General features: G+C 39.6%; 1 protein-coding gene across 1 annotated transcript in view; it reads right to left on the bottom strand.

Moving 5' to 3' along the window:
• The window catches only part of LOC119839227, a gene marked incomplete at its 5' end in the record, with an annotated part of 15,373 nt that extends 6,543 nt beyond the window's left edge, over window positions 1-8,830 (bottom strand). The window contains 7 exons of the mRNA XM_038365446.1: window positions 643-731; window positions 1,356-1,444; window positions 2,093-2,194; window positions 3,545-3,645; window positions 4,403-4,473; window positions 5,025-5,244; window positions 8,267-8,830. Of these exons, the coding sequence (XP_038221374.1) occupies window positions 643-731; window positions 1,356-1,444; window positions 2,093-2,194; window positions 3,545-3,645; window positions 4,403-4,473; window positions 5,025-5,244; window positions 8,267-8,830 (1,236 nt within the window). The remainder of the gene's footprint in view (window positions 1-642; window positions 732-1,355; window positions 1,445-2,092; window positions 2,195-3,544; window positions 3,646-4,402; window positions 4,474-5,024; window positions 5,245-8,266) is intronic.
• Window positions 8,831-11,795: the final 2,965 nt, after the last annotated feature.

Below are 11,795 nucleotides of genomic sequence, written 5' to 3'. Positions count from 1 at the left end.
TATATGTGTATATATAAAATAGGGGATGAAACTTTGTACCTTAAAAATTTATTAAGACCTCGAGGGCGAAGCGGGTAACAGCTAGTATATGTAAATACCCGTCGCGGTCATTGTACAAGCTTCCATCCCCTATGTTATCTCCTTGGGGGTAGAATTTATCAAAATTCTTAGCGGATGTCTACGTCATAACATCTATCTGCATGCCAAATTTCAGCCCGATCCGTGCAGTGGTTCGGGCTTTGCGTTGATAGATAACTAGGTCAGTCAGTCAGTCAGTCAGTCAGTCAGACAGTCAGTCAGACAGTCAGTCAGTCAGTCAGTCGTCAGTCAGTCAGTCGTCAGTCAGTCAGTCGTCAGTCAGTCAGTCAGTCAGTCAGTCGTCAATCGTCAGTCAGTCAGTCAGTCAGTCAGTCAGTCAGTCAGCCAGTCAGTCGGTCAGCCAGTCAGTCAGTCAGTCAGTCAGTCAGTCAGTCAGTCAGTCAGTCAGTCAGTCAGCCAGTCAGTCGGTCAGCCAGTCAGTCAGTCAGCCAGTCAGTCGGTCAGCCAGTCAGTCGGTCAGCCAGTCAGTCAGTCAGTCAGTCAGTCAGTCAGTCAGCCAGTCAGTCAGTCAGTATACACACACGAGCTCGTTGAGTCTCTCACCTCCTCGTTGGCGAGCTGGCTGGTCTCGTGCTCGGTCCTCTTGAGGCGGACCCGCGACGCCAGCTTCGCCTGCCGCGACTCGCAGCGCCCTGCCGCAACGCAACCGTCTCACTCCACACTCCACACTCCACACCCACACGTATAACTCCGTATCCCGTGGGAATATCGGGATAGAAAGTTGCCTACATGTTATTCCAGTTGTCCAGCTGTCTACGTAGCGAATTTCATTGCAATCGGTTCGGTAGTTTTTGCGTGAAAGAGCAACAAACGCACACACATCCTTACGAACTTTCGCATTTATAATATTAGTAGGAAGTAGGATAGTAGGAAGTAGGAAGTAGGATTAGTAGGAAGTAGGATAGAAGGAAGTAGGAAGTAGGATTAGTAGGAAGTAGAATAGAATGTGAAAGTTTGTTTGTTTGAGTGTTTGTCCGTCAATCACGCTGTGACTGCTGAACGGATTTTGATAAAATATGGTATACGGACAGGATATTATAATCTATAGATGACTTGGGTGACAGGATACTTTTTATCCCGATTAAATGCTCCCTTGGGATAAAACAGGAATCTTGATATCCGGGCGGAGCCGGGGCGAGCGTCTAGTTTACCATCATTTGATAAATTAGACCAATTCCATAAATAACGAATTCCACAATTTGCCATATGGACAAAACTTTTTTTTTTATTCGTTCGTTCGACCGTTCGCACGTTACCTGGTGACGGCGGTAGCAGAGCCGGTGATCCTCTCTCCCTTTGACAGCTGTTCGTTGAACCATGCGCGGCGCGCGTGTATTGACAACATCTGAAAAACATATATTTTCATTATTATTTTTTACCGACGTTCCTATCCAATATCCTCTCTCCGATCGCAGACTACATCAATGAGTTTCATCCAAATCAGTACAGTGGTTTAAGTGTGAAGAGACAAACAGACAGACAGAGTTACTTTCGCATTAATTATATTATTAGAGATTTAACAGAGTCCGAAATTTACATTTACTCTAATATTATAAAGAGAAAACTTTCGTATTTTTATATGTTTGTAACGTTTTCACGCAAAAACTGCTGGACCGATTTCAAAAATTCTTTCACCGCTAGAAAGCTGCAACTTCGCTGAGTGACATAGGCTATATACGTACCACGGGCGGAGCCGGGGCGAACTGCCAGTCATTAATAAGACCTTATTAAAAAAAACATTAACAAAACTCAAAACCTTCAAGCACCCATTAAACAGCTAAGATCGACGTGAAATAGTAGCAAGTGTTTTATATCCTTTTCCTCACCCTTCCCACTCCATTCCTTCTTTCCACTCGTCATTCCTCTGCTTACCCCTTATCTTAAAACTGGGTAGCGGGCGGTGGTGATCGCTTACCATCAGGCGACCCACCAGCTCGGTTGCCCGCTGCGACAGAAGAATCAAATAAAACCAGCTTTAAACCCCGTCACAAACCTGGCTGTGCTGACGCAGATCTCCGAGTCCCTCTCAGACAGCCGCAAACTGGAGCAATTCTCTGACTCCTGCGGTGGGGACACTTCCAGGGTTGGCTGTATCCTGAAATTATATATCAATTATATATTTACTAGCTGCGCCCCGCGGTTACACCCGCGTAAGTCTGTGTCCCATAGGACTATCGGGATAAAAAGTTGCCTATATGTTATTCCAGTTGTCCAGCTGTCTATATACCAAATTCCATTGCAATAGGTTCAGTAGTTTTTGTGTGAAAGAGCAACAAACACACACACACATCCTTACAAACTATCGCATTTATAATATTAGTAGGATAGTAGGATGAATAAAAGCATATGGCTCAGTGGTGAGAACCTCAGAGTTATTATTTATTTATTCTTTATTGCACACTTACAAAATATAAAACAGAGATCAACTTAACAAAAGCAACTTAAAACTAGTATACAAATGGTGACCTTATGGCTAAAAGACATCTCTACCAGGCTTCCAGGGTTCGAAACCAGACGGGCATGCATATATATTAGATTTATTTATTTATTTATTTATAAAAATCACTCGCACCGGGGAAGTACCACACCCCCACAGAAGACCGGCGTGAAATAGCATTCTGCTGTGTTTCGTTCGGTGAGTGGGGGAGCCGGAGGCCCATATTCTTTTCCTTACCCTTCCCAGTCCTTTCCTTTATATCTATCACAAATCCTTTCTTAATCCCTTCCCAAAAAGTCGGCAATCCATTTGTCGAGGCGTAAGGTCTGCAATGGACCTTATGCCTTTCCAAGTGTTCATGGGCGGTGTTAGCGCTTTTACCATCAGGCGTGCCACCAGCTCCCTTGCCGACTGTAATATAAAAAAAAAAAAAAAAAACTTGCCATAAGAGGACAAGCCCAATGCGACAGTGATACAAAAAAAATAATAATTTTACAACAAACAACTAACTTAAATACTAGATACATGATTAACTAAAATATACTTTCTAACTATAACAACTTAAATACAATAACACCCTTGCGAATTCACTCGCGGGACAATGGAATAGGTCATATATTGATAGATTGATAGATTATTCAGAGACCACATAGAATACACGACAACTACGATACAACAAAACAATTAAACATAGAAAAATGAACACACAGAAGAATAAAACAGGACAGAGACAAATGTGACCTTCGTTCTTAGGAAAGGACCCAGCTGGCCTGAGCCAAGACTCAGCATGAAGGACCCTGACGCTGATAGTCTGCCAACACAACTTGAGGGTAGATCAATTTTTAAATTAATCTTCGAGTGTGGATAACACCACTTCTCGGTGAAGGAAACCGGCATGTCCTAGAATCAAAACTTCCACGAATTCTGCCATCTCTTGGGCAGCGTGCTGGATTATGGCCTGAACCCTCATAGGAGGTCCGTGTCCCAGTATAAATAACGAATATTCACCTAATTTCATAAGTACTCGAGTCGGTCGTGTCCTCGGGCAGGTCTTTCGGCTCCTGCGGGGTCGGCAGTTCAGCTGGACTTACTATGGACGAGTTTTCGTTCTGAAATCCACAACCTTTATAAACATCGACAGTTATCTTCTATACGCTATTTTTATATTTTTTATGCAAACTTAACATGTTATGTTTTGGAGTACGACCTTTTCATTATTTACTATATGTATTAAATAATACCGCTCGGATATCAAGACTCCTGTTTTATCCCAAGGGAGCATTTAATCGGGATAAAAGACCTATCACCCAAGTCAGCTCATACCCGGTCTCTACACCGTATTTCATCAAAATCCGTTCAGTAGTTTCAACGTGATTGACAAACAAACAAATTTTCACATTTATTATATTAGTGTAAGTGTATGTAAATAAACAATTGGAAAAATGTAAAAACAATATATATAGTGAGAGCTAGAATAAATCACAACGAGTCTCAGCTAGCTCTGCCATTTTGCCAAAATTCTTTGATAACTAGCTTTTGCCCGCGGCTTCGCACGCGTAAATTCAGATTAGTTTAATAGATGTTACTATACATATAAAGCTTCCTCTTGAATAACTCTCTAATAAAAAAACCCATTGAAATCCGTTGCGCAGTTTTAAAGACTTCTTTTATATAAAGACTAGCTGCGCCCCGCGGTTTACCCTAAATATATAATACTCGCGTAAAATCAAACACAAGAAAATACAGATCCAACATTTTAGGATTCGACAGCTCAACGAGTTTTGAAAAGCGACATCTGTATCCCAACTGACAATTATTCATCCAGCAGAATGTTAGAACACAATTGACATCCGACAAGTGTATCACCTGGTCCGTTCTAGAGAGTTCGCCATCGTTCTCCAATTCGGCAGCCGGTTGCGTTGTGGACTCGCATTCATCTGAAAACAAATGAAATTGAAGAACGATTTGTAGACTTGAAGGGTACTTTGCGATTAAAATAAGAATTAAATTGCAATATGGTAGTCGAGTCATGCTGAAAGAATATAAAAAAATTTGATCACGAGGCGGGATTCGAACCCGCGTTTCTTGCCAAACCGTAGCAACGCCTAGCCTCTCGGCCACCCGTGATCCCGCCACAGTAATCGAATTTCTTCTACTCTTTCGGTTTCATGTGCCTAAGGGGCACCCCAGAGGCCGAGGCAGAGTGTTGTGTATTTGTTTATTAAATCAAACACTTAACCTAACCTTATAGCTAAGTACATCACAGTAGCAGTTCAAATAGGTATCGAACAAATAAAAGTTCAAGAGCGAAATCTTTGCCCGGTTACAGAGTAACCTGTATTAAAGATGCCATTACCTTCCCCATATCCTTAATATAGCACAATGTAGTTAAAAAGTCTCAAGGTGATCGTCACAATTTAGTTCATGAAATTGATTTTAAATTTCGCTTATAAAAAAATACTAAAAATATGTATATAATGAAACTCACCGGAAACCTCCTCTTCCGGTATTGCTTTAGCTCGTTTATCAGCCGCCCTCCGCCTAACCAGCTCAGCTATCACGCCGTGCAGTTCCGCGAGCCGCGCGTCGTGCGCCCGGGCCGCGCTCGCCGCGCGCTGCCTCTCGCTGGCGAGCGCACGTGCGAGCGCGTCGCGCTCCGCGCGCAGACTGACTACGTCCTCCACGCGCCCGCTGCTTTGGGTCGCCAGCTGTGGAATGTTTGATGCGTGTAGGGTAGTTTATAATTATGTCGTACGGCGCCATCAATTTATATCTCAATTGGAGGGTGTTGTCGTCGATTGTGTAACCTTTAGAGTATTTAAGTTATAGTATGATATTCCGGGCATCACTTTTAGTATCTTTTAGCAAATAAAACAATTAAAATTTAGAAGTAGTCAACAATGAAAATTCATCATTTTTTTTCTTCAATTTTTCGAAATTTACAAGATAAATCGGTGGCACTGTAACAGTTTAAGAGTCTTTTAGTATTTAATATGTAGTGTTTTGTGATTCTAGCTTCATGTATTTACATATTTTATTTATTTATATTATAACAGCTGCTTCATTGATGCAAATTTATTACCGCTACCATATTGAATAAGGAAATACAATAATAGATAGTCGCACGCACACATGCGTACATAACGTCGCTCACAAATGAAATAAACTCGATTTTCCAAAAATCTATTGATGGTACTACGAATATAAATCACTATTAAATTACTATGTTGCTTGAAGAGTTATTTCACGAAAAATCAGAATGATTTCCCGTATATTACTATGGTTTAGAGGTATTTTTGAGAGGTTTTTCTATCATATCAAATTTGTTGTATTACATTTTCAACACTATCAAAGCATATATATATAACAATGTAAGCGTATCCTGTGTTCTTGTGTTTCGTATCTCTTTGTCTCCAAATAAATGTTTTTTCTTTCTTTCATCATCATCATCATCATCCCATATATGTTCCCACTGCTGGGACACAGGCCTCCTATGAGGGTTCAGGCCATAATCCACCACGCTGGCCAAGTGCGGGTTGGCAGATGTCACATGTCTTCGTACTTTTGATTTTTGGACATGCCGGTTTCCTCACGATGTTTTCCTTCACCGTTTTAAGCAGTGGTCATGCTATCCACATGCGCAGATAAATTGAAAAATCAATTTATTTCCTGCACGCTCGCCCGGTCTCGAACCCCGACTTATCGATTTTGAAGTCCGAGGTTCTCACCACTGAGCCACCACTGCTTTTCTTTCTTTATGATAATAATAATAATAAAATCTTTATTTTGCCAAAACATACCTTACATATCTATGTAAGGTCTTTCTATCCTACATTTTTCTACTTAATTTATTTTTACTGCATTAAATCATTATAATACCCGCTCTAAGCTTATGCAGTCCCCCTTAAAACACACAGATTGTATCTCTATTAAGACTCTAAATCAGATATTTTTTAATATTTATTATTCAAAACTAAAGTTCAATCGTAATTTCTATAATTAAATTTTAACAACAAAAAAAAACGACTTCAAATCATCTAAATTAGAACAAATTTAGACCTCATTGTAGGCACCAGCTATGAAATAAAAAAAGAATCATTAAAATCGGTTTACTCAGCAAAACGTTACGTGGTAACAAACAGAAGAAACAACAATAAAATATATAGTCGAATTAATAACCTTCTCTTTTTAAATTCAATTAATTTTTAGTTTTATAGTATTCAAATCTGAACTAATATGATAAAGCTGAAGAGTTTGTCTGTTTGAACGCGCTAATTTCAGGAACTACTGGTCCAATTCTAAATGGTCAATTTGTGAAAAATTCTTCCAGTGTTAGACAGCCCATTTATTGAGGAAGGCTAGGCTAGTGCTTGATAAATTTTTAAATAAATGTAGGTTATCAATTTTAACTGTATTTTTTTTGTTTATATATGATTATTTTTTGTTATTGTTTGCTTCCATTTAGTTCCATTTAAATTATCTTTAATTAGTATGAAGGCGAATTGGCGATTGGATTTTTCAAATATCATTCGAAAAGATGGTATATTATACCATATTTATATAATGCACGGCAGAAACGTGCGTCTAATACAGATTAGTTAGCAGCGCTTGGTCCGCCATCTTGGGAGCTCTGACAGACTTTATGGCGCCAAACATAGAACAATCGCTTTGCATGCATTAGTATTAAATATATGGCGGTAGTAACCATCGTCTACACTAATATCATAAAGAGGAAAACTTTGTTTGAGTGGTTGTAATGAATAGGCTCAAAAACTACTGGAGCGATTTTAAAAATTCTTTCACCATTCGAAAGCTACATTATCCACGAGTAACATGGACTATATTTTATTTTGGAGAAAAATAATGTTCCGTAACATATCTTTATTGAAACATCCAAACCAGTATACCTATAAAGCTGAAGGGTTAGTTCGTTTGATATTATTTAAACTCAAATATATAACTCTAATCGCAATAATTCAGATATTCAACTGGACAGCTATATATTATAAAGCTGAAGAATTTGTTCGTTTGTTTGTTTGAACGTGCTAATCTCAGGAACTAATAACAGGTCCGTTTTGAATTCTTTCAGTTTAAGATGCCCTACAATAAAAGTATTGAGGTAGAATTTAGATTTTATATGTACCACGGGCGAAGCCGGGGCGGATAGCTAGTGTGTTATATAGAAGAATGGCTTGAAGTTTTATGCTTGATGGATGGACTTAATTCTTGTATCGCGGTTGTGTAAAGCGCCATCTAGTCTCGAACTAAGAGAACTAGACATGTCATAGACGTATTTTAACATGATTCAATTGTATTTTTCATGTATGTTACCTTAGAACTTTACGACTGTATGAAACGATTTTAAATATGCGTGAAAAGTTTGTGCCTTGTTGGGGTCTTATTTCAATTTAATCTGGGTGTAACGATTTGAAGACGCTTTAATTTTATGTTATTTTATGTCTAGCTGTTCGCCCCGGCATTGCTCGGGGTACATATATAGCCTGTCACTCAGCGAAGTTGCAGCTTCCTAATCGTGAAAGAATTTTTAAAATCGGTCCAGTAGTTATTGAGTTTATCCATTACAAACAAACAAAAATACAAATTCTTCCTCTTTATTATATTAGTGTAGATATACAACAAGGATTTCTAAGCGAATCGTATTTTCACATGAAATTTATCACCTAGATGCCATAGACACTTTCAGTTCTAGTTGGATCGCATTATACGTACATGTATACCATTCTGTCCGGGAATAGGCGGCGCAGTGACCGGCCTCAAACTGGAATACCTCCACGACGACTCCCTCGATATCTCCTCCTCGCCCATGTTCGGGCAGCACAAGTACCAACTCCTGCTCCTTCTCACGCCGGGCGTTGTGTCCAACTGCGTCAGCGGCACACGACCGACGACCTCAAGTTCAGCCAGCAACGGTTCCTTTTCCTTCGGCTCCGGCATCGGAAACGTTCCCGCCGTGGAGTATGTCTCCTCGAGCTTCCTGTCCTGGTTGTTCCACCGGTCGCGGAGAGGTGGGACGTCCTTAACCGCCCCATCGTTGAAGATTTCATTCGTCTCCACGTATTCGCTCAGCTCGTTTCGGCTCTGAACAGTTTGGCCGTCGGCCTGTCGGTCGTCCGGACGGTCTTGTCTGCCAGCCTGTCGCTCCGGTCGGCCATTCTGCTCCTCCTGCCCGTTCTGACGTTTGATTTTTTCCAGATCAGCGTAGTAATAGGCGGTCGAACGCGGCGGTTCGCCGCTGAAATTCCTGTTCCCCGCCAGTTTTGTACTTTCAGTCCATCATCTTCGACCACAAGTTGGTCTGGTCAGATTGTCATCAGAGTTTTTAATACATTATTATATTTTATATTAGAGTTACCCCTATTTATGATATAAATATTTAATGACGTCACGGTGTTTAAAGTGCATTAATAGTCCATCATCTTCGACCACAAGTTGGTCTGGTCAGATTATCATCAGATCTTATAATACATTGTTATTTTTTATATTAGCGTTACCCCTGTTTATGATATCAATATTTAATGACGTTACGGTGTTTAAAGTGCATTAATTCGGTATTATCTATCTCGTTTTTCACATTCTGATACAAACATTATAAAAAATTAATTTGATTCACAGCTGTTGTTACGTAGTTGATTTATATCGGAACACAGAAAGTTAAATCTTGGATAGTCCTGAACATTTTGTCACAGCAATAACTGTAAAATACACTGTCTTAAAAATCTACGTAGTAATTTCACGACCAGAATCCGCAATTTTCAACCTTCATTATAACGAAAGAGGTACTTGATTCGTCTGTATTTGTCACTCGATAGCTCCGAGGGTTTTCAGCTGTTGCCTATATGTTATTCCACTTGTCCAGCTGTCTACGTACCAAATTTCATTGCAATCGGTTCATTAGTTTTTGCGTGAAAGAGTAACAAACATCCATACATCCATACTTACAAACTTTCACGTTTATAATATTAGTAGGATTATGATAGTGTGATAACTGGCAAAACCCGAAAGGCATACCCCTATTCACGCGCAGTCGGGTAGATAATTCAACCACAGATGATATACAGTTGCGAGTCTGTCATGTAATGAGGTGTTCAATTGAACTGTTATGGCTTCTACATTGGTTACTTATAAACTAGCTGTTACCCGCGGCGTCGCTCGCGCGGTACTCCAGTAAAATGTAGCCTATATGCTAATCTAGACTATAATCGATCTCTGTATCAAATTTCATACAGATACGAAATGCTGTTTTTTCCGTGAAAAAGCAACATCCATACATCCATCCATACGCACAAACTTTCGCGTTAGACTGCACATACAATAAAAAATTCGCTTTTAAACCATCCCTAGTCTATTACGAATGAATCAAAACTAAAATTATCAAAATCCGCTAAACCATTTTAGTGTTTTAGCGAGACTAACGAACAGCAATTAATTTTTACATATATAGATATGTAATTCAAGTGCAAACGCTACATCACGGCAAAGTATCATCATAACCCATCCATCAATTTTCACGATACAGGGTAACAAACATACATCACACACACACACACACGTATCAACGCTAACTAACTTAGCAAATGCATATGCACCGCTTCAAAAGACAAACAGATATTTCGTTATAACGTCATTGGTATCGCAATATCCCCACTCCCCGGGGGGTGGCGGGTGGCTCGCACGAGGCCATCACCATACTCTGTTTTTAAACGACGTTCAAGGAGTTTTTACACGCTTTTTATTAGCTGTATGTTTGTATGTTTGTTTGTTTGTAACCGACTTCTTTGGGCGCGATTTTGACCCACTTTAAACGGCCAGATTTCGTTCAAACTTTGTAGATGTATTGAGGACCGATGACAATACACTAATTTGATAAAATTATTCCATTTTTCAATGTGCAATATATGATAAAAGCGTGTTTTTTAGTTTTTTTAAACTATTATTATTTTATGTTATAGTCGGCAATGGAGCTGGCCGGTCGCCTGATGGTAATCGCTACCACCGCCCGTGGACATTTGGAGAGGAGTAGGGTCAGTTCAGACCTTACTCCTCTACCAATGGATAGCCGACTTTTTGGGAAGGAATTAAGAAGTATTGATAAGAGGAACACACAGGACACACAGCCGATGTAATCCTATCCTACTAATACTATAAATACAAAGTTTGTAAGGATGTGGGTGTTTGTTGCTCTTTCACGCAAAAACTGCTGAACCGATTGCAATGAAATTTGGTACGTAGACAGCTGGAGAACTGGAATAACATATAGGCAACTTTTTAACCCGATATTCCTTCGGGATACGAACTTACGCGGGTCAAACCGCGGGGCGCAGCTTGTATACCAAAAGCTATTGAAAGAGTCCACGGAATATTATTGTAAAGGTTCCAATGTAGAACCAGATCGCACTATTTTTCTACCATCCGCAGACTACTGCAAACTTACATCATCTAGACATATATCCATCCACAACCCAGGACCTAATTCCCGAGCTGTGACGTAACGCCCTCAGGCGTCCTTGACCGATCGACCAGATGCTCTAACTGTACTAGACTTAGGTATTTGAGATGTTACCTAACTTCTAGGTCATAGTACTTTAAATTGCCGTTATATTTTAAAGGTTATCTTTTAGCTGCTGATTATTTTTGTATGATTTTCTTCAATAGTCTAAGAATATAGGAAGTACATTTATTTAATGACCCTAGTGACTGAATAATCATCACTCAATAGAAAAAAATAGGTTAGAATTTTGAACAGCCTTCTTTTTATATGGCAGGAAAACCCTAAGAACGACATGTTATGTCATATTTAAGTTTTATAGCATTGAAATGCTTTATATATGAGATATTTTGTAAGAACTTTGCTACGGTTTGGCAAAAAACGCGGTTTCAAATCCCGCCTCGTGATCAAATTTTTTCTATTCTTTGATAATTTCTCATGTCATGTCATAATCGGCAATGTAGCTGGTGGGTCGTTTGATGGTCAGCGCCACAACCGCTTCTAAATATTTGTCAAGAACTTACGTCTCTGCAAATGGATTGCCGACTTTAGGTGTCGGTTAAAGAAAGATTTGATGAGGGGAATAGAGGAAAGGATTGGGAAGGAAAAGGATACGAGATTTTTAGAGAAAAGTGCTAAAAGTGGTATATAAGATTGCTGCTTCGTCAGTATCGAAAAAAAATTACGTTCACGCGAAATTAGTTGCGTTCAGAAACCATATATCATACAGAGAGCTTTTTTATGCCATAGCGA

Source organism: Zerene cesonia, unplaced genomic scaffold (assembly GCF_012273895.1).
Source record: "Zerene cesonia ecotype Mississippi unplaced genomic scaffold, Zerene_cesonia_1.1 Zces_u010, whole genome shotgun sequence".
In the NCBI taxonomy this organism is placed as follows: domain Eukaryota; kingdom Metazoa; phylum Arthropoda; class Insecta; order Lepidoptera; family Pieridae; genus Zerene; species Zerene cesonia.
The sequence above is the reverse complement of the archived record's forward strand: the minus strand, read 5'-3'. Positions and strand labels throughout refer to the sequence as shown.